General features: G+C 44.3%; 1 protein-coding gene across 1 annotated transcript in view; it reads right to left on the bottom strand.

Annotated features, from left to right (window-relative positions):
• Positions 1-23,999, bottom strand: part of cfap74 (cilia and flagella associated protein 74) — a 404,620-nt gene that overhangs the window by 148,755 nt on the left and 231,866 nt on the right. Inside the window, exons 12-14 of the mRNA XM_072244753.1 lie at positions 15,785-16,004; positions 13,210-13,371; positions 6,626-6,796 (exon numbers count right to left, since the gene is read on the bottom strand). Of these exons, the coding sequence (XP_072100854.1) occupies positions 6,626-6,796; positions 13,210-13,371; positions 15,785-16,004 (553 nt within the window). The remainder of the gene's footprint in view (positions 1-6,625; positions 6,797-13,209; positions 13,372-15,784; positions 16,005-23,999) is intronic.

Here is a 23,999-nt window from a genome sequence, read left to right as displayed (position 1 = left end):
TAAGGAGCGGGGAACCCAGGAACGCTCCTATGGGCCGTACCCTTCCCAGTCGACCAGGTATTGGAGGCCCCTGCCCTGACGGTGCACAGCTAGTAGCCACCGAACGGTGTATGCTGCATGATTATCGATGATCTGGGCGGGTGGAGGAGTTTTGGTTGGAGTACACAAGGGACTGACAGAAAGTGGTTTTAATTGAGAAACATGTAGGGTGGATGTCCGATCTTAGTAGTCGGACTGCTGTGGAGTTGATGATACCTTCAACCTCGAAAGGTCCCAGGAAGCGAGGGGTGAGTTCTTTAGGCTCGTTTTTGAGATGAATGTCTTTGGATGAGAGCCACACTTTCTGCCCAGGTCGATACTCAGGTGCAGGAGTCCGGTGTCGATCGGCAATCCTCTTATTGTGATCGGCTGATCTGAGCAGGGCCATGCATGTGTCCTCCAAAAACTTGCGGCACTGATCGTTATGGGCCTGAACAGACAGCACTGCAATCCCCTCTTCTTGCGCGGGGAACAGTGGGGGTTGGTACCCAAGGGAGCACTCGAAGGGAGACCTTCCGATGACAGTACTAACCAGAGAGTTGTGAGCATACTCAACCCACATGAGGTGGTCCCTCCAGGTAGACTGATTGTTCGTTGTTATACAACATAGCGTTGCCTCCAAATCCTGGATGACCTGTTCCGTCTGCCTGTTCATCTGTGGGTGGAAGCCGGATGACAGGCTGACCGAGGCACCCAAGGCTTGACAGAAGGCCTTCCATACCTGTGAGATGAATTGGGGACCTCGATCGGAGACAATGTCCGTGGGAATTCCGTGGAGGCGGAAGACGTGGCGAACTTGAAGGTCTGCAGTTTTCTGAGCAGAAGGGAGTTTAGGGAGGGCTACAAAGTGCACCATCTTGGAGAACCGGTCTACTACGGTGAGTATGGTGGTGTTTCCGTGTGAAGGGGGTAGAGCAGTGACGAAATCTAGGGTGATGTGTGACCAAGGACGACCAGGGACAGGTAGGGGATGAAGTAATCCTACAGGTGGCCGATGGGAGGCTCTTCCGCGGGCACAGACGGAACATGCAGAAACATAGGAATGGGTATCTGCCTCCATGGAAGGCCACCAAAAATGTCTTTTCAGGAGAGTCGGTGTCCGATCACTCCCAGGGTGGCAGGCGAACCGAGATGTGTGCCCCCATCTGAGAACCTGAGATCTGACGGAACCAGGCACAAAAAGGCGATTGGCGGTCCGTTGCTGGGGTCAGGGTCATCCCGTTGGGCTTCATTTACTATGGACTCAATCTCCTCAGTGAGGGTTGCCACCATACAGGATGGTGGGAGGATAGTCTCTGGGCTGGAAGTGTCCTCCTTGGAATTGTACTGGTGGGAGAACGCGTCAGGTTTCCCGTTCTTGGACCCTGGACGGTATGTGAGAGAAAACTTGAATCGTCCAAAGAATAATGCCCAACAGGCCTGGTGGGAGTTCAAACGTTTGGCGGTCTGAATATATCCCAGGTTCTTATGATCAGTCCAAACGATAAACGGGTGTTCCACCCCCTCCAGCCAGTGCCTCCACTCCTCCAATGCTAGCTTGACCGCCAGTAATTCCTGATCCCCCATGTCGTAATTCCGCTCGGCGGGGGACAACCAGCGAGAAAAGAAGGCATAGGGATGAAGCTTCTCGTTCGGACTTGATCATTGGGACAGGACTGCTCCCACCCCAGAGTCGGAGGAGGTAAAAGGTAAAAGAACTCTAAGGGGCCAGTGATCATAATGTTAGAATTCACCCTGCAATTTAAGAAGAAGAAGCTAAAGTCAGATGTTATCAGTATTACAGTGGAGTAAATAGAATTACAGAGGTATGAGAGAGGAGTTGAACAAAAATGATTGGAAGGAAACACTAGCAGAGGTGATGGCACAGCAGCAATGGCTGGCATTCCTGGGAGCAGCTCGGAAGGCAAAGGACAGGTACATCCTAAGAAAGAAGTATTCTAAAGCAGTGGTCCACAACCACTGGTACCAGGCCGCAAAGCATGTGCTACTAGGCCGCGAGGAAACAACACGATTTGGCGATATGAAATGATATGAGTCAGCTGCACCTTTCCTCATTCCCTGTCACTCACTGTTGAACTTGAACACCTCCCCTCCCCCCCCCGCCCTGTCAGCCGGTCCGCAAGAATATCGTCAATATTAAACTGGTCCGCGGTGCAAAAAAGTTTGGGGACCCCTGTTCTAAAGGGAGGGATGACACAACTGTGGCTAACAAAAGAAGTCAGGGCCAACATAAGAGCCAGAGAGGGCATAAAATAGAGCAAAAATCAGTGGGAAATTGGGAAGTTAGAAGATTGGGAAGCTTTTAAAAACTAACAGAACTAAAAACTAACTAAAAAATCAGAAAGAAGGAAAAGATCAAATATGAAAGTCAACTAGCCAATATTATTGAATGAATGAATGAATCAATGATCTTTATTGTCATTATACATAGGTACAATGAAACTCTGTTTGGCTTCCTCTCAGGCAATTAAATAAAGCGGTAGATAAAAACAAGACAGTAATAGAAAAACAGTATTAAATAGATAAATGGCAGACAATAAGTAGCAGCAGCACCAGAATATCACAGTAATGCACAGAGTGCCATTAGTGCAAGTATTTGAGCCCTTGTGTGTGCATGTGTGTGCTCACAGTTTCAGTCATTGTTCTGTGGGAGTGGTGTGATGGAGGCCACAGCTCTGGGATAGAAGCTGTTCCTCAGTCTATTTGTTCTGGCTTTTAGTGTCCTGAACCTTTTGCTGGACGGCAGCGGGTCAAACAGGGAGTGGCCGGGGTGTGTGGTGTCTCTGATTATGCTGATTGCTTTCCTCCTGAGTCTGCTGGAATAGATGGTGTCCAGTCCTGGGAGCTCCATCCTGACTATTTGCTGGGCCGCCTTCACCACGCGATGCAGGTCTTGTCGCTCAGCGGCTGTGCAGCTGGCATACCACACGGTGGCGCTGTTGGTCAATTGTGCTTCTGTAGAAGTTAAGCAACAGCTTTTGTGGGAGTTTGGCCTGTTTCAGCTTTCCGAGGAAGAAGAGTCTTTGTTGTGGCTTTTTTACAAGCAGCGAGGTGTTGGTGGTCCATGTCAGCTGTTTTGACAACATAACTCCAAGGAACTTTAGGTTTTCCACACTTTCCACTACCTCTCCATGTATATGGAGGGGGGTGTGTACTCTGTCCTTTGATCTCCTGAGGTCAATGATCATCTCTTTTGTTTTAGGAGTGTTAAGGACCAGGTCGTTGTCCTTACACCACTCCGTCAGATGATCCACCTCAAGCCTGTAGGCTGTTTCATCCTCGTCCGGGATCAGGCTGACCACTGTGGTATCATCCACAAATTTAATTATGGAGTTGGAGGTGTAGATGGGGGTGCAGTCATGTGTGAAGAGTGTGTAGAGCATAGGGCTCAGCACACAGCCCTGCAGGGTGCCTATTTTTAAGATGAGGGTGGTGGAGGTGTGCTTACCAATTCTGACTTGCTGGGGTTGGTCTGTGAGAAAGTCTATGACCCATGAGCACAGGGAGGAACCAAGGCCAAGAATATTCAGTTTGCTGACCAGTTTATGGGGGATGACTGTGTTAAATGCAGAACTGAAGTCCACAAATAACATCCTCATATAAGTGTTCGGTTCCTCTAAGTGAGTCAGAGCAATATGGAGGGCTGTTGTGACTGCATCCTCTGTGGAGCGGTTTGCCCAATAGGCAAACTGGTGTTTGTCCAGATCAGGTGGGATTACAGCCCTAATGTGTGAGAGCACAAGTCTCTCAAGGCACTTCATGGCTATGGGTGTCAGCGCTACAGGGTGATAGTCAGTCAGGCACTTCACTGCTGATTTTTTGGGCACTGGGATGATGGCGGAGGTTTGAAGGCATGTTGGAACAACAGCTTGTTGCAGTGAGAGGTTAAATATATTTGTAAACACCTCAGCAAGCTGGTCGGCACATGCTTTCAGTACCCGGCCGGGCACCCCGTCTGGGCCAGCTGCCTAACTTGCATTCACTTTCCCCAGGGTGGATCTCACCTGATGTTGCTTAAGGACCCGTGTGGACTCATCGTCAGGTGGGTGGATGAGTGGAGCAGCCTCCTCCCTCTGGGTGAAGAACTCGTTCAGGACATCAGGCAGTGTGGCGTCATCATCTGGCAGCAGATTATTGGTTTTGTAGTCTGTCAGCGCCTTGATGCCCTTCCACATACTGCGGGGGTTGTTGTTATCAAACTGATTTTCAATGCACAATTTGCATTTGCACTTTGCATCCCTGATGCCCCTGTGGAGATTCCCCCATGCTTCACTGTAGGCTTGTTTGTCTTCTGACCTGAAGGCTGCATCGTGCTCCTTGAGTAGTCCCTCACATTGCTGTTAATCCATGGCTTTTGATTATTAAAGAGGATACCAAAAGTTTCTTCAAATACATGAAGTGTGAAAGAGAGGTGAGAGTAGATATTAGAGCACTGGAAGATTATGCTGACGAGGTAGTAATGGGGGACAAGGAAATAACAGATGAACTGATTAAGTATCACACACAAAATGCCAGGGGAACTCAGCAGGTCAGGTAGCATCTATGGAAATGAATAGATACTCGAAGTTTTGGGCTGGGACCCTTTTTCACGGCTGAGAAGGAAGGGAGAAGATATCAGAATAAAAGGGTGGGGGAGGGAAAGGAGACTAGCTGGAATGTGTGAGGTGAAGCCAGGTGGGTGGAGAAGGTCAAGGGCTGAAGAAGAAGGAATGTGATAGGAGAGGAGAGTGGACCATAGGAGAGGGAACCAGGGAGAAGTAATAGGCAGGTGAGAAGAGATAAGAGGTCAAAAATGGGGAATGGGGGGAGGAATTTGTTTACCGGAAGGAGAAATCAATATTCATGCCATCTGGTTGGAGGCCACTCAGATGAAATATGAGGTGTTGCTCTTCCTTTTTAAGGGTGGCCTCTTCATGGCACAAGAAGATGCCATGGACTGACATGTCAGAATGGGAATGGGAACTGGAATTAAAATGTTTTGCCACTTGTGGTGGGTAGTATAGAGGTGCTTGATGACGGGTTTCACCAATGTCGAGGAGGCCACAACTGGAGCACTGGACACAACAGACAACCCCAGCAGATACCTGGAAAAACTGCCTGGGGCCCTGAATGGAGGTGAGAGAGGAGGTGTTTGGGGAGGTGTGGCCCTTCGGCCGCTTACAGGGATAAGTGGTCAGGAGGAAGATTTGTGAGGAGGGACGTATGTACAAGGGAATCGTGGAGGGAGTGATGCCTGAGGAAAGCAGAGTGGGGGAGGAGGGAAGTAAAGATATGTTTAGTAGTTGGATCCCCTTGGAGATGGCAGAAGTTGCAGAGGATAATGGGTTGGATGTGGAAGTTGATGGGGTGGTAGGCAAGGTCAAGAGGAACTCTATCATTATTAAGGCGGTGGGAAGATGGGGTGAGCGCAAGTGCACGTGAGGTGGAGGAGATATGGGTGAGAGCAGTATCAATAGTGCAGGGATTGAAACCTCATTTGTTAAAGAAGGAGGACATCTCTAATGTCCTGGTATGGAAACCCATGTCCTGGGAAAAGGTATGGTGGAGGTGAAGGAACTGAGAAAAAAGAATAGCATTTTTACAGGAGATAGGGTGAGAAGTCAAGATAACCATGGAATCGGTAGGTTTATAAAAGATGAGAGTTGACAGTTTGTGTCCAGAGATAAAGACAGGGAGATTGAGAAAGGGGAAGATGGTGTCAGTGATGAACCAAGTGAATTTAAGGGCCGGCTGGAAGTAAGAGGGAAAGTTGATAGAATTGAGGAGCTCAGCATGGATGCATGAAACAGCGCTAATGCAGTTGTCAATGTTTCAGAAGAAGAGTTGGGGAATATAACTGGGGAAGGGTTTGAATGTGGTCTGTGCTACATAGCCAAGGAAGAGGCAGGTATATCTGGGGCCCATGCGAGTGCCCATGGCTACTCTTGAGTTTGGAGAAAGTGTGAGGAGATGAAGGAAAAATTGTTTCTCATGGATGCCTACGAAGACTAAATATTTCAGGTTGTATACTGTATACATTCTCTGATAATAAACTACATTTGAATCATTTGATACATGCTGGGACCTGGACCCCACTTGTCTTGATTCAACCTGTATTCAGCCTTTCTGATTCGATCCAGCACTTAAATCAATTGAACCTCGGGTCTTCCTTGCTCTCGGAGATGGGCCCACTGCCACGTCTTGCCTCGGTTCTGTTGCATCAAATTGCCTCCAAGTCCAAAGGGAAGTTACAGGCTACTGTTTGTGATGATCATTTATCAGAAAAAGAATAATCAACAAAGTATTTAATTGTTTTCTTTGTCTTGTTGGCCACCAGCCAGAAGTCACTGAGATTCAACAGCACCACCTTAAACCAGAAGTCTGTGGCAATGGATTCCACAGATTCACCAACCTCTGGCTAAAGAAATACTTCCTAATCTCTGTTCTAAACAGATGTCCTTGTATTCTGACACTGTGCCCTCTGACCCTGGACTCATCTACTATAGAAAATATCCTTTCCACATCCACACTGTCTATGCCTATAAATATTTGAAAGGTTTCAATGAGATAATTGAATTAATATTTACATTGATTCTGTAACACTGACCTTGAAGTGAACAACAGCTGGCTTACTATAGAAAGGACAACCCTTGAATTCGTGGCCAGCTGCCACCTGTTTGTGAATGATCCAGCTTCTTTGTTTATCTAGTTGTCGTGTGCGGATTTCTTGTTCCATTTTACTTGTCCCTGCTCCAAGGTGTTTGTCCATAGGTTCATCCTTAACATTACACATAAAATAAATCACTAAATTGTAACAACATCCTGAAAAAAATCAGGCTGTATATTCAGCACACCTCAGGCAACTCAGGATGTCTTAATTAATCCAGATTCAGTTAACGTTAAGGCAACACATACAAAATGCTGGTGAACGCAGCAGGCCAGGCAGCATCTATAGGAAAAGGTACAGTCGACGATTTGGGCCGAGACCCTTTGTCAGGACTAACTGAAAGAAGAGATAGCAAGAAAGAGATAGAAAGAAGAGAAACGTTCACCAGCATTTTGTGTGTGTTGCCTGAATTTCCAGCATCTGCAGATTCCCTCATGTTCAGTTAATATTAGCATATTTTCTCTAAAGATCAAGAGAACCACTGTGAAAAAAATATAATATATATAGAACATAGAATATTACAGCATAGTACAGGCCCCTTGGCCCACAATGTTGTGCCGACCTTTTAACCTACTCTAAGATCAATCTAACCTTTCCTTCTCACATAGCCCTCCATATTTCTATCATTCATGTGTCTATCTAAGAACTTCTTACAGGGCTCTAATGTATCTGACTCTACCCTGCCCCTGACAATGCATTCCAGGTACCCACCACAGGTCAGCTCAATCTTATTGAATCTTCTTCCACAGGAATTCTTTGAAAAAATAACAAGCATGGTTAAAGCAGTGACTGATTGGCAGGAGGCAAAGAGTGGGAATAAAGGGAGCCTTTTCTGGCTGGCTGCCGGTGACTAGTGATGTTCCACAGGGGTTTCTGTTCAGACCAGTTCTTTTTACAGTACATTATATATCAATGATTTGGATGATGGAATGAATGGGTTTGTTGCAAAGTTTGCGAATGATATGAAGATAGGTGGAGGGGCAGGTAGTTCTGAGGAAGTAGAAGGGCTCCAGATGGATTTAGACTGATTAGGAGAATGGGCGAAGAATGGCAGATGGAATATAGTGTTGGGAAGTGTATGGTCATGAACTCTAGTGGAAGAAATGAAAGGGTTGACTATTTCCTAAGTGGAAAGAAGATTCAAAAAACTGAGATGCAAAGGAACTTGGGAATCTTTGCAACACACACAAAATGCTGGAGGAACTCAGCAGGCCGGGCAGCATCTATGGAAAAGAGTACAGTCAATGTTTTGGGTCAAAGGATTCCCTACAGGTGAATTTGCAGGTTGAGTCCATGTTGAGGAAGGCAAATGCAATGTTAGCATTCATTTAAAGAGGACTAGGATATAAAAGCAAGGATGTAATGTTGACACTTTATAAAGCACTGGTGAGGCCTCACTTGGAGTATTGTGAGCAGGTTTGGGCCCCTTATCTTAGAAGGGGTGTGTTGACATTGGAGAGGGTTCAAAGGAGTTTCATAAAACTGATTCCCGGAATGTGATATGAGGAGGATTTTATGGTTCTGGGCTTGTACTCGCTGGAATTCCTTATTCCTACAAACCTACCTCCAACTTACCTATCACTTCATCCTTTTGTCACTGACCCTTTCCCAGCTTCCTTTAACCCTGTCCCACTCACTCCATCCCTTGACCAGGCCCAGCCCACATGACAGAAGACCTTCCAGCAACCATCAATCAATCTGTCTCAAACCATGTCCCGTCCCTTGCTCTGCAGACATGGGGCGATATGATAGCAGAGCGGCTAGCGTGATGTTATTACAGCTTGGGACATCAAAAGTTGTTCAGTTCCAGTGTCTGTAAGAAAGTTTGTAAATTCTTCCTGTGATCCATTTGGGTTTCTTCCATGTGCTCTGGTTCCCTCTCATAGTTCAAAGATGTACCAGTTAGTAGGTTGTTTGGTCATTGTAAATTGTCCTGTGATTAGGCTAAGGTTAAATTGGCAGGTTGTGGGCAGTGCAGTGCCACGCTGCATCCTTGAATAAAATAAATCAACACTAAACATCAGGATGCAGACTTGAACCCCCATGAATGGGTTATGCACTAGCAAAGGAAAGACCTTCTTGTTGTGAAGCCAATCAATGAGCTTGAGTCCACTTCCTTTCTAATCTGCACAACCACGGCACTATAAAGTCCTTTTGTATTATTAATGGATTTCATTCTGGAACTCATTGTTACAGACAACAGTGGTGGCCAAACCATTGGGTACATTTAAAGCCGAGGTTGATAGGTTTTTGATTAGTTAGGGGGTCAAAGATTAGGGGGAGAAGGCAGGAGAATGGGGTTGAGAGGGATAATAAATTAGCCATTATGGAACGGCAGAGTAGACTCGATGGGCTGAATGGTCTAATTTTGCTCTTATCTTATAAGACCATAAGGAAAAGGAGCAGAATTACGCCATTCAATTGAGTCTGCTTGCCATTTCACCAAGGCTGATCTAATCTTCCTCTGCTCCCCATTTCCCTTCATGCCCTGACCAATCAAGAATCTATCAACCTGTACCTGAAATATACATAAAGAATGGCCTCCACAGCTGTCTGTGGCAAAGAATTCCACAAATTCACCACTCCAGCTGAAGAAATTCCTCCTCCCCTCCATTCTAAAAGGACACTCCTCTATTCTGAGGCTGTGTCCTTTGGTCTTAGACTCTCCCACCATAGGAAACACCCTTTCCACATCCAACTTATCAAGGCCTTTCATCATTCGATAGGTTTCAAGAAGATCACCCTTCTCTCTTCTGAATTCTATTGAATACAGGCCCGTAGGCCATCGAATGCTCTTCATTTGAAAAGCCATTCAATCCTGGGATTATTTCTGTGAACCTTCTTTGAACCCTCTCTAGTTTCATTCAGCACATCCATTGTAAGATAAGGGGCCCAAAACTTCCCACAGCACTCCAAATGATGCCTCACCAGTGCTCTATAAGGTCACAATATTACATCCTTGTTTTTATATTCTAGTCCTCTTGAAAGGAATGCTAACATTGCATTTGCCTTCCTCAACACGGACTCAACCTGCAAATTAATCTTTAGGGAATCCTGCTTAAAGACTTCCAAGTCCCAATGCACGTAAGTTTTTTGTATTTTTTCTCCATTTAGAAAATAGTGAACTCTTTCATTTCTTCTACCAAAGTGCATGACCATACACTTCCTGACACTGTATTCCATCTGCCACTTCTTTGCCCATTCTCCCAATCTGTCTAAGCACTACTGAACACAAACAAGAGAAAATCTTGCTGGAAATCCTCTTCTGCTGTTGTGGTGAGCATGGCTTCCTCTACTGTTGCAATTAGGCCACACTCAAGTTGGAGGAACAACATCTTATATTTTGTCTGGGTAGTCTCCAACCTGATGGTATGAACTTTGATTTCTCAAACTCCTGGTAATGCCCCCCACCTTCTATATTCCTCATCTCCTTTTCTCTCGCTCACCTTATCTCCCTTCCTGCCCATCGCCTTCCTCTGGTGTTCCTCCCCCTCTTTCTTCAGTCCTTTCCTATTCGATTCCCCCTTCTCCAGCCCTGTATCTCTTTCACCATTCAACTTCCCAGCTCTTTATTTCACCCCACCTTCTTCCCAGTTTCACCTATCGCCTTGTGTTATTTCCTCCCCGCCCTTCTAACTCTGACTCCTCATCTTTTTTTCTTCAGTCCTGCTGAAAGGTCTCAGCCAAAACATCGCCTGTACTCTTTTCCATAGATGCTGCCTGGCCTGCTGAGTACCTCCAGCATTTTGTGTGTATTACTAAGTACTTCTGAAGCCTCGCTACTTCCTTAAAACTAACTGCCCCTCCACCTATTTTCATATCCTTTGCAAACTTTGCAACAACGCCATCAATTCCATCATCCAAATCATTAACATATAACAGAAAAAAAAAGGTCCCAACACAGAATCCTGTGGAACACCAATAGCCACTGGCAGATAACCAGAAAAGGCTCCCTTTATTCCTACTCTTTGTCACCTGCCAATCAGCCACTGTTATATCCATGCTAGAATCTTTCTATCTTTCTAACTGGCCTATAGTTCTGGCCCTTTCCCTTCTTGAAGAGTGGAGTGACATTTGCAATTTTGCAGTCTTCTGGAACCATTCCAGAATCTAGTGATTTTTGAAAGATAGTTACTAAAGCCTCCACAATATCTTCAGCCACATCTTTCAAAACCCTGGGGTGTACACCATCTTGTCCAGGTGACATGTACCTTCAGACCTTTTCTCTGTAATAATGGTAAATTCACTCATTTCATCACCCCTGATATCTGGAACTTCCACTATACTGTTAGTGTCTTCTACAGTGAAGACTAATGCAAAATATTTATTCAATTCATCCACCATTTCCTGGTCCCCCATTACCTCCTCTCCAGCACCGTTTCTAGCAGTCCGATATCCACTCTTACTTCTCTTTTACACTTTATGTATCTGAAGAAATATTTGGTATCCTCTTTAATATTATTGGCTAGCTTACTTTCATATTTCATCATTACCTTCTTAATGAATTCTGTTGGTTTTTAGAAGCTTCCTAATCCTCCAACTTCCCACAGATTTTTGCTTTATTATATGTCCTCTCTTTGGCTTTTATGTTGGCTTTGACTTTTCTTGTTAGTCATGGTTGTGTCATCATGCCTTCAGAATACTTGTTCCTTTGGGATTTATATATCCTGTGCCTTCCGAATTGTTTCCTGAAATTCCACCCATTGCTGCTTTGCTGTCATCCTTACCAGTGTTCTTTTCCAATTGATTCTGGCCAACTCCTCTCTCATGCCTCTGTAATTCCCTTTACTCCACTGTAATATTGATACATCTGACTTTAGCTTCTCTTTTTCAAAGTTCAGGGCAACTTCTATCATATTATGATCACTTGCCCCTAAGGGTGCGTTTATCTTAAGCTCTCTAATCAATTTTGATTCATTGCACAAGACCCAATTGAGAATAGCTCATCCCTAGTGGGCTCAACCATGAGCTGCTCTAAAAAGCCATCCTGTAGGCATTCTAGAAATTCTCCCTCTTGGAATCCAGCACCAACCTGATTTTCCCAATCTAACTGCATATTGAAATCCCCCGTGACTATTGTAACATTGCCCTTTTGGCAAGCATTTTCTATCTTCCAATGTAATTTGTAGACCACATCCTCATTATTGTTTGGGGGTCTGTGTACAACTCCCATCAGGGTCTTTTCATCCTTACATTTCCTTAACTCCATCTACAATGATTCAACAGCTTCAGAACCTATGTCACCTTTTTCTAATGATTTGATTTCATTTTTACCGACAGAGCATCACCGCTCCATATGCCTTCCTATCCATCCTATCGATACAATATGTATTCTTGGACATTAAGCTCCCAGCTATAATCTTCTTTCAGCTATGATTCAGTGGTGGCTACAGCATCACACATGCCAATCTGCAAATGTGCTATGTTCATTCTACCTTATTCCATATACTGTGCCCATTAAAATATAACACCTTCAGTCCTGTATTCACCCTTTTTAATTTTGTCCATCTTTTACGTTGCAACTTATCCTGTCGACTGCAATTTTGCTCTATCCACAGCCTCTCTTCACTACACATTACCTCTGTTTGTAAACCAGCTAACTCATCTTCCTTTCGCCTTTCCTACTATACGTCTTGCATTGAAATATACGCAGCTCAGGGCACTAGTTGCTTCATGGTCAACCATTTGATTCTTAACTTTGTCTGATGTCTTACCAACATTTTCCTTCACAACCTCCCTACTAACTGTTCTGGCACCCATTCCCCTGCAACGCTAGTTTAAACCTCACTGTGCAGCATTAATAAACCTTTCCACTAGGATTTTAGTCCCCTCCAGTTCAGGTGCAAACCGGTCCTTCTGTATAGCTCTTACCTTCCCTGGAAGAGAGCCCAATGATCCAAGAATCTTATGCCCTCCCTCCTACACCATCTTCTTAGTCACATATTAAACTGTATAATCTTCCTAGTTCTCGCCTCACTAGCACATGGCACAGGTAGCAATCCTGAGATCATAACCCTGGAGGTCCTGCCCTTTAACTTAGAACTAACTCTCTGAACTCCCTATGCAGAACCTCGTCACTCTTCTTACCCAGGTCATTGGTACCTACATGGACCATGACCTCTGGTGTTCACCCTCCCACTTAAGAATGCTGAGGACTTGACCTGAGATGTCGCACGGCCTGGCACCTGGGATGCAACATACCATCCGTGAATCTCATTCTTGCCTACAGAACCTCCTGTCCATTCCTCTAACAAATCTCCTACCACCAGAACGTGTCCTTTCTCCCCCAGTCTCTTCTGAGTCCCAGGAGCTGGATTCAGTCCCAGAGACCTGACCATTGTGACTTTCCTCTATTAAGTCAACTCCCCACCCTCCCCCCCAACAGTATCCAAAGTGATATACCTGTCGTTGTAACAGTCTATGTTCTTTTTCTGAGTCATACTTTCCCATTCCTCTCTGTGCTCTACTCAATGATTGGGAAAATATTATACAATTGCTTATCAATTAAATATTTTTGTTTATACCTGGCATGGCTTCTGCTCATAATCCCAAAGTCCAGAAAATTCAGGCTGATTCAGACTTTCTTCATCCTCATCATTTTTAACGTCTGGCACCTGATGATCTTGGCTCTTTCCCATGACTGTTTCTTCCTCTGAATCCGATGAGAGGACTTGATATTCTCGTTGCTTATAAAAGAAAACAAATTTATGTAATTTTTCTTGTGTATCTACAGGGATTGATCACAATGTAGTTTCATTGTTATGCTCCCATATATTGGCATGTTAGGAATGCCAATGCAGTTGTGTAAGAAGGAAAATGAAGTAAGACAATAGTGTAGATCCCTAGACACAAGACACAATTCTGCAGGTGCTGGAAATCCAGAGCAACACACACAAAATATTGGAGGAACTCAACAGGTCAGACAGCATCCATGTAGAACAGTGGTCCCCAACCAGGCCGCGGACCGATACTGAGCCGCGAAGCATGCAGGGGTGCAGAGGTAGTGCAGCGCACCCAGCACATCTTTAAGAAAAAAGCCAAAATAAACAAGCTAATTAATTAGGTGCCTGGCATGTAAATGTCAGCCTAGTTCAGAGGCGATTGCCAATTTCATTTGCTCTATGCGATGTTCATTCCTCTTTCCAGGGCGCTGGAGCCTTTAGCTGTTCCGTTGTTTGGTCAATTTAAATTCCAGCCCAGGCAGGCTGAAAAGACAGGGCTGTCAGGACCCAGGTGACATGTTGAATCTACACAAACTTCTAATAAAGCACAGGTGCTGTCGTGCTTTCTTTGTATTGACAGTTATGTGCTGGTCCCAGGACAGATCCTGTGACACTATTCAGAGAGAGAAACGTCGATCCTTAATGCAGAAGAATTTAAAGTTATTGACCCTCTCCACCTCAGTTCCTCTAATGAAGACTGGCTTCTGGACGACACCTAATTAATTAGCTTGTTTATGCCGGCTACCGCTGCACCCCTGCATGCTTCGCTGCTTGGTATCGGTCCGCGGCCCGGAGGTTGGGGACCACTGATGTAGAAAAATAAACAGTCCATATTTTGGGCTAAAACCCTTCATCGGGGTAAATAATGGCCTGAAATGTTGACTGTTTATTCATTTTCAAAGATGCTACCTGACTTGCTGAGTTCCAGTGGCATTTTGTGGATTTCCAGCAAATGCAGAATGTCTTGTGTTTATGATGTTTCTTGGTGCCCTTTTCCCTAACCCCATTCCTTCACTCCAACCTGCTGCTCTTTGCTTCCATTTATTTATCTGCACTTTTGTTTCATTAGGCAGTTCTTTCATTGCCTGCCAAGCCTTGGGCATCTGCAGCCTGTGTTCTCTCAGACTCCCACAGCTTGCTCCAGAAGTATTACCGCAGTGATAATTACAGTGGTAAAGTCACAAAAGTTTCGTCTGAATAGCTCACGTCATTAACTAAATAACTTGATATAAAAAAAGTTTCAACTGATTAATTACACCAACAGCTACAGAATTAGTGACAGATTTGGACATGAGGATTTTGCTCTTTTTACAGCAGAAAAACACATTACGCGTAATGCTATAGTTTGGCTATAGGTCGATGGAACCAGGCAGTTTATGTAGGTTGGCATGGACTTGATGGGCCAAAGGATCTGTTTCAGTGCTGTACTTTTCTATGACTCTATGATACTATACATGTTCAGCAAGTTACTACCACCGTTGGCTTTAATTTTTTGCCCCATCTTGTAATTAGAAGGGTTGATATAATCATGATATACTGCAAAGTCATTCAATGAAATAAGTATATAATATGCACCAGGCGTCTTGTATTCCACTGGACCCTGACACTGATCTGTCAAGGACCGTGTAGTGGCTACCTGTGCTTCAGACTTCCAGGTTAAACAAAGTCATACATAGGTGTTCTCCACTAAGGGAATAACCTAGGAGAATATCATGCTCGACTCGAGTGCTCACTTTACTATAATATGGAAGTTCAGAAATAAGAATACATATTCTCATTACATCTTAGGTATTATTCAAACCTTACAAAGAGCAATCTTTTTACACAAACCTTGATATCCAGATCATAATATTAAGACAAACTTTTTATATTCAGCACTTAAATGAACATAGAACATTACATCACAGTACAGGCATATCAGCCTGCAATGTTGTGTTGACCTTTTAACATACTCTAAGGACAATCTAGCTCTTCTCTCCCACATTGACCTACATTTTGCTATTATCCATGTGCCTATCTAAGAGTCTCTTTCATGTCCCTAATGTATCTCTCTACCACTACCCCTCGCAGGACATTCTACACATCTCCCTTATACTTTTCTCAAATCATTTTAAAATTATTTACCTTCGTATTAGCCATTTCTGCTTTGGGAAAAAGTCTCTGGCTCTCTCCTCGATTTATGTCTCTTACCATTTTTTACATCTCTATCAAGTCACCTCTCATCTTCCTTCAGTCCAAAGAATAAAGCCCTATCTGTTAAAATTTGCTAAATGTGTTTTTCTAAATAAGATTTGCTACATCCAACTTTGTAAATAGTGACATAGCTATATATACTTAATATAGTATGATTAACTACCAACTTAATCACTTTACTTACTTCATCAATACCAATAGATTCCTTATCTTCAGAGATATTCCCCAGGTATTTGTACAATTGTTTTCTATGTTTCTCTGTCCCTGAAACATTATTTAGTGTTTTAGATGTTTTGGGGAATAATCCTGGATTGATTTGTTTCTTCTTTTCCATATTATTTTCTTCTCTAAGGATCTTAGCCATAATTTCTGCTTTTGCAGTCTTCTGCTGCTCTGCAAATTCCCTGTCAAAGTATCACAAAGATATGACAAATCAGTGGAGTAAAGAATACCCACAATGAAACACATTACTTCACCTAACTACAAAACCATAAGACATAGGAGCAGATTTCGGCTATTCAGCCCATCAAGTCTGCTCTGCCATTCCGTCACGGCTGATTTATTATCCCTGTCAACCCCATTCTCCTGCCTTCTCCCCGTTACCTTTGATGACCTGACTCCAAAGGATGAAACTATTGACATGTAAAACAGCATAAAAGACATGATTCTACTGCAGTTCCAGCTGCAATAAATAAGAATTATAATAAAACGAACTTATTTATAGAGGACGGTTCACACAGACGATGTAGTTTAGAGTGCTTTACAGTGGGATAAGGCACAAACATGAAAATAAAATAAAAATAAAAATAATTACAAAATTAAAAAAAACAAGGATGTTAATTAAAAGCAAGGTTAAATAAGTAGGTTTTGAGCTGCATTTGAAAATGTCCAGCATCTGCAGATTTCCTCGTGTTTGCAGATTTGAAAATGTCAATTGAGTCTGCATCCACAGTTTAGGGGGATAGTTCAAAAAAGCTGACGTGTCAGTTATCATTTGAGGGAGATTATTTAGATTTAAGAGACCAGTGAAAAAAGGCCTGAGAGCTTTTCTTTTCATTGTTACCATCAGGAAGGAGGTACAGAAGTCTGAAGGCACACACTGATCGATTCAGGAACAGCTTCTTCCCCTCTGTCATCCGATTGCTAAATGGACAGTGAACCCATGAACACTACTTCAATTTTTTCACATATAATTTCTGCTTTTGCACTATTTTTAATTTAACTATTTAATACAATGTATTGCAGCCACTAAGTTAAATTTCACAACCTGTGCCAGCGATACCAAACTTGATTCTGATTCTTTTTTTATTAGTTGGAAGTTATTTTATTTTATTTTTTCATTAGTTGGATTTGTGCATACTATTAATACTCAGTTCAGCCAGTGGAAAAACTATTTTTAGTACAAATACACAGAGACTATAAGCATGCTAGCATTGTTCATATGTGTGACTCCAAATGTGGATTATTTCAAAGGCAGTTGGAACTGATTGCATGAAACAGGTATTAAGAGCTGGTGTATGATCTATTTATAAAGTTCATGTTTGTTAATATTGGTTTAATTAATTTCACAAGAAATTAGTAAATTTATAAAACAGAAATTATTGTTAGACAGTGAAAAGACAGAGATTTTATCAGTTAACACATAAAATTCTAATCTTTGCAAATGTAAAGTTTAACATTCTAAAGCAAGGAGAACTACTGCAGAGATGAACAAGAGATATAGTTCAATCGTCAGACCATCAGACCACGGAACTATTAGACCACCAGGCCATCAGACCATCAGACCACCAGACCATAGGACCATAAGTTAGAAGGACCATAAGTTAGAAAGACCATACAGTACCGTGCAAAAGTCTAAGGTGTGTAAGCAAGTTTGTAAATCTAGTGGAAGTAAAGGATCACACATTAAAGTTGCTGGTGAACGCAGCAGGCCAGGCAGCATCTCTAGGAAGAGGTACAGTTGACGTTTTGGGCCGAGACCCGAAACGTCAACTGTACCTCTTCCTAGAGATGCTGCCTGGCCTGCTGTGTTCACCAGCAACTTTTATGTGTGTTGCCTGAAATTCCAGCGTCTGCACATTTCCTCGTGTTTGTAGAAGTAAAGGATGTTGGGAATGGCGAAGGTGTAATGCCATGGGTGGGGTGTGGGACAGGTGGTAGAGAAGGAGTGCCAGGTGTGAGAGGTAGCATGGGTGGCAAGGTCATTTGATTCCAAACAATTGGTTATCACAGAATATCTCTCTGGTGCTTCCCACTCCCTCTCCTTTCCCTTCCTCTTTTCCAGACCATGATGCTCCTATCTCTGTCCACTTCCCACTTGCAGTCCACAATAGAGACCCATAACAATCAAATTTATCATCACTCACATATGTCATAAAATTTGTTTTATTTTGCAGCAATACAATGCAATACGTAAAATTACTATAGTACTATGCAAAAGTCTTAGGCACCCTAGCTATATATATGTGCCAAAGGCTTTTGCACAGTACTGTAGAACCATAAAACCATAAGACATAGGAGCAGAACTAGGACATTAGGCTCATCAGGTCTGCTTTGACATTCAGTCATGGCTCATCCTTTTTCCCCCTCCTCAGCCCCACTCCCTGGCCTCCTCGCTGTAACCTTTGATGCCATGGCTAATCAAGAACCAACCAATCTCTGCCTTACATACACCCAATGACCTGGCCTCCACACCTGACTGTAATAACAAATTCCCCACCATTTGGCCCATCGAGTCAGCTCAGCTAATCCAACATGTTTTATTCATTATCCCTCTCAATCCCATTCTCCTTCTTCTCCCTGTAACCTTTGATACCCTTACTAATCAAGACCCTATCAACCCCCACTTTAACTAAACCCAATGACTTGGCTTCCACAGCTGTCTACAAAAAAGAATTTCACAGATTCGCCACCCTTACTGACATTGAACGCAAGGTTGTTGCTGTGACGCCACTCAACCAACTGATATATCTTGCTCCTATATGCCTTCTCATCACCATCAACAGTTGTGTGGTCAGCAAAGTTATGGAGAGTATTAAAGCTGTGCCTAGCCACACAGTCATGGGTGTACGGAGAGTAGAGCAGTGGGCTAAGCACATATCCTTGAGGTGAGCCAGTGCCAGTGAGTTGGAGATGCTATTTTCCATCGGCAAAGACTATAGTCTTCCGGTGAGGAAGTCAAGGATCCAGTTATAGAGGGAGGTACAGAGGTCCTGGTCTTGGAGTGTTTAGATCAGAACTGTAGGAGTTATTGTATTAAATCCTGACCTGTAGTTAATAAGCAGCAGCATGATGTAGGTTGTGGTGATAGACAAATTGCATTGGGTCCAGGTCCTTGATGAGGCAGCAGTTAATTCTAGCCATAACCAACCTCTCAAAGTGCTTCATCACAGAGGAAATCAGTGCTACTAGACAATAGCAGTTAAGGCTTTTGGGCACTGTTATGATTGTTGCCCTTTTGAAGCAGGTGGGAACTTCTGACTATAGCAATGATAGATTGAAAATGTGTTTCAACACAGCTGCCAGTTGGTTGGCACAGGTTTTCAGAGCCCAACTAGGTATACGATTGGGGCCTGTCGCCTTGCAAGGGTTCACCCTCTTGAAAGATATTCTGACATTGGTCTCCAAGACAAAGATGGAACATGGAAACACAGAAAACCTGCAGCACAATACAGGTCCTTCAGCCCGCAAAGCTGTGCCGAGCATGTCCTTACCTGAGAAATTACCTAGGGTTACCCATAGCCCTCTATTTTTCTGAGCTCCATATACCTGTCCAGGAGTCTCTTAAAAGACCCTATCGTATCCGCCTCCACCACTGTTGCCGACAGCCCATTTCGCGCACTCATCACTCTCTGCGTAAAAAACGTACCCCTGATATCTCCTCTGTACCTACTTCCAAGCACCTTAAAACAGTGTCTTCTTGTGCTAGCCATTTCAGCTCTGGGAAAAAGCCTCTGACTACCCACACAATCAATGCTTCTCATCATCTTATACACCTCTATCAGGTCGCTTCTCATCCTTCGTCACTCCAAGGAGAAAAGGCCGAGTTCACTCAACCTATTCTTGTAAGGCATGCTCCCCATTCCAGGCAACATCCTTGTAAATCTCCTCTACACCCTTTCTATGGTTTTCATATCCTTCCCATAGTGAGGCGACCAGAACTGAGCACGGTACTCCAAGTGGGGTCTGACCAGGGTCCTATATAGCTGCAATATTACCTCTCGACTCCTAAATTCAATCCCACGATTGATGAAGGCTAATGCACCATATGCTTTCTTAATCACAGAGTCAACCTGCACAGCAGCCTTGAGTGTCCTATAGACTCAGACCCCAAGATCCCTCTGATCCTTCACACTGCCAAAAATCTTGCCATTAATACTACATTCTGTCATCATATTTGACCTACCAAAATGAACCACCTCTCACTTACCTAGGTTGAACTCCATCTGCCATTTCTCAGCCTATTTTTGTATCCTTTTCTTTCTTGAGCTCCTTCCTGCTAGCCTTATAATCTTCTAGCTCTCTCTCATTACCTAGCTTATTGAACCTTTCATAAGCTCTTCTTTTCTTCTTGACTAGATTTTCTACAGCCTTTGTACACCATGGTTCCTGTACCCTACCATCCTTTCCCTGTCTCATTGGAATGTACCTATGCAGAACTCCATGCAAATATCCCCTGAACATTTGCCACATTTCTTCCGTACATTTCCCTGAGAACATCTGTTCCCAATTTATGCTTCCAAGTTCCTGCCTGATATCCTCATATTTCCCCTTACTCCAATTAAACACTTTCCTAACTTGTCTATTCTTGTCCCTCTCAAATGCTATGGTAAAGGAGATAGAATTGTGATCACTATCTCCAAAATGCTCTCCCACTGAGAGATCTGACACCTACCTGACCAGGTTCATTTCCCAATTACAGATCAAGTACAGCCTCTCCTCTTGTAGACTCAACTAAATATTGTGTCAAAAACCTTCTTGAACACACCTAACAAACTCCACCCTATCTAAACCCCTTGCTCTAGGGATATACCAATCGATATTTGGGAAATTAAAATCTCCCACCGCGACAACCCTGTTACTATTAAACCTTTCCAGAATCTGTCTCCCTATCTGCTCCTCGATGTCCCTGTTACTATTGGGTGTTCTATAAAAAACTCCCAGTAGAGTTACTGATCCCTTCCTGTTCCTAACTTCCACCCAGAGACCCCATAGCCAATCCCTCTATGTGTTCCTCCCTTTCTACGGCCGTGACACTATCTCTGATCAACAGTGCCATGTCCCCACCTCTTTTGCCTCCCTCCCTGTCCTTTCTGAAACATCTAAAGCCCGGCACTTGAAGTAACCATTCCTGCCACTGAGCCATCCAAGACTCTGTAATGGCCACAACATCATAGCTCCAAGTATTGATCTACACCCTACGCTCATCCACTTTGTTCATAATACTCCTTGCATTAAAACAGATACATTTCAAACTATTGGTCTGAGCGCGTCCCTTTTCTATCACCTGTTTATCCTCCCTCTTGCACTGTCTCCAAGCTTTCTCTAGTTGTGAGCTAACTGCCTCTTCCTCCATCTCTTCAGTTTGGTTCCCACTCCCCAACAGCCTTAGCAAACCTCCCCGCCAGGATATTGGTCCCACTGGGATTCATGTGCAACCCATCCTTTTTGTACAGGTCATTCCTGCTCCAAAAGAGGTCCCAATGATCCAGAAATCTGAATTCCTGCCCCCGCTCCAATCCCTCAGCTGCACATTTATCCTCCATCTCACACTATTCCTATACTTACTGTCGCATGGCACAGGCAGTAATCCTGAGATGAGTACCTTTGTGGTCCTGCTTCTCAACTTCCTTCCTTACTCTCCGTAGTCTGCCTTCAGGACCCCCGCCCTTTTCCTGCCAATGTTGTTGGTACCATTATGTAACACAACCTCTGGCTGTTCTCCTTCCCATCCTGGACCCTGGTACCTGGGAGGCAAATTTCCATCGGTGCTTCTTTCCTACGTCCATAGAATCGCCTGTCTGACCCCCTAACTAAAAAGTCCCCTATCACTGCTGCCATCCTCTTCCTTTCCCTACCCTACTGAGTCACAGGGCCAGACTCTGTGCTGGAGGCGCAGACACTGTTGCTTCCCCCAGGCAGGCTGTTCCCCCTCCCCCCCCCCCAACAGTACTCAAGCAGGAGTACTTATTGTCAAGGGGTACATTCACAGGGGTACTCTCTAGCCTCTGACTCCTGCCCTTCCCTCTCCTGACTGTTACCCACTTATGTGTCTCCCAGGCCCTGGTGTGATTACCTGCCTATAGCTCCTCTCTATCACCTCCTCACTCTTCCTGACCAGATGAAGGTCATCGAGCTGCATCTCCTGTTCCCTAAAGCGGTCCCCAAGGAGCTGCAGCTCGACGCACCTGGTGCAGATGTGGCCATCCGGGAGGCTGGGAGTCTACCGGTCCTCCCACATCTAACACCGAGCACAGAAAACTGGCCTCATACATATACCTCCTGTCTGTATTCTATTCAGGCAACCTACCTCGCCTCGACCCGTTAATACCGAAGCCCCGTTGAGCCAAAGCCTTCCTACTCTGTTTCCCTCTACTCCGTTGCCCGCTCTATAAGGCTGTCTCCTTTTAAACTCTTCTCACTGTTCTCACTGGCTGACGTCCATGTGCTTGTGCAGTCGTGCCCCGATCAAACCACTGAAGAAATAACCACATGATTAGACTTTCCAAAGTGTGCATGTGGAATGGCATGGTAAGTGTTCTTGATGGTAGTATAACAGAGATCCAACATGTTGGATCTGGTTCCACAAGTGGTTTATGGTCTTATAAGTGGTGATAAATAGAGACTTTTCCAAGCTGGCCTGCTTTAAATTCCCCAAGATGATGAGGAAGGCATCAGGGTGCGTTGCTTTATGCCTGTTGATTACATTGCTCAGTTCATCCAGCAAGGGGTTCCCAACTATTTTTATTCATGGACCCATAAGATATAAGAGCAGAATTAGGCCATTTGGCCCATCAGGTCTGCACCTCCATTTCATCATGACTGATCCATTTCCTTCTCAGCCCCAGTCTGCTGCCTTCTCCCCTGTATTCATTCATGCCTTGACTAATCAAGACTGCCTTAAATATACCCAATGACTTGGCCTCCACAGCCATCGGTGACAATGAATTTCACAGATTCACTGCTCCCCTGCTAAAGACATTCTTCCTCTTCTCTGTTCTAAAGGGATGTCCTTCTATTCTGATGCTGTGCCCTCTGGTCCTAGACTGCAACCCCTCCCCTGCTGAAGTTCACTCGTTAGCAATTGAAAGTAGCAAGTTGGTCTTAAATAAGAGATGGTACTTACATTGCATATTGATGTAGCTACAATGAAGGCACAGCAGCAGCTATATTTCATTAGGAGTTTCAGAAGATTTGGTATGTCAGCTAAAACACTTGCAAATTTCTACAGAAGTACCATGGAGAACATTCTAACTGGCCGCAACACCATCTGGTATATGTGTGGGGAGGGGAGGGGGGCGGTTTACACAGGATTGAAGTAAGTGCAGTGAGTTGTAAGCTTAGCTAGCTCCATTATCAGCACTAGCCTCTGTAGCATCCAGGAGATCTTCAAGGAACACTGCCTCAAAAAAAAGTGGCATCCATCATTAAGGATCCCCATCACCCAGGTCATGCCATGTTCTCAGGATGGAGGTACAGAAGCATTAAGACACACACACAAAGATTCAGAAGCAGTTTCTTCCCTCTGCCATCCAGTTTTTGAATGGACATTGACCCCATGAACACTACAAATGTCATGACGTATTCCAACGGTCCAATCGGCAGCAGGAGCAGGCCACAGTGACAAGGTTTCTCGCAGGTCGACAACACTTCTTTAAAGGTACAGAAGGAACAAGCGGGGTGGCCATTGTAGGGAGTAGGTCAGTGGTGAGGGTATGAGTGTCAAGCTCTGACTCAAAAGCGGCGTTGGCTCTGGGTAGTAGTAGGCAGCCGACAATCCCAGGGGATCATGAGTTTCTGCCTCTGGACTGTGGCTCCAGGTAAGTTTCTGTTAAGCTTCCATTTTTCTCTCTCTCTTGCTGTACTTAGTGCAGTAACTGGCTGTTGTGTGTTCTTCATGTGGATGTTGGAGACTTGGAAGACTCAGAGTCTCCCAGGGAACTACATCTGCACAAATTACATCTGGCCACAGCTCCTTGAAGACTGTGTTAGGGATATGGAGCAGCAGCTGGATGACCTTCGGCTTGTATGGCAGAGTGAGGGGATAATCAATCTGATTTACCAAGAAGTAGTCACCCCAAAGTTGCAGGAGGTAGGTAGCTGGGCGACTGTCAGGAGAAATGGAAATGTGAATAAGCAGTTAGTACTGAGAGCCCTTGTGGGAGATGACCTCCGGGGGA

This window comes from Mobula birostris, chromosome 27 (genome assembly GCF_030028105.1).
Source record: "Mobula birostris isolate sMobBir1 chromosome 27, sMobBir1.hap1, whole genome shotgun sequence".
NCBI lineage: Eukaryota > Metazoa > Chordata > Chondrichthyes > Myliobatiformes > Myliobatidae > Mobula > Mobula birostris.
Note: the sequence above shows the minus strand (reverse complement) of the source record. Positions and strands in the feature narration are given on the sequence as shown.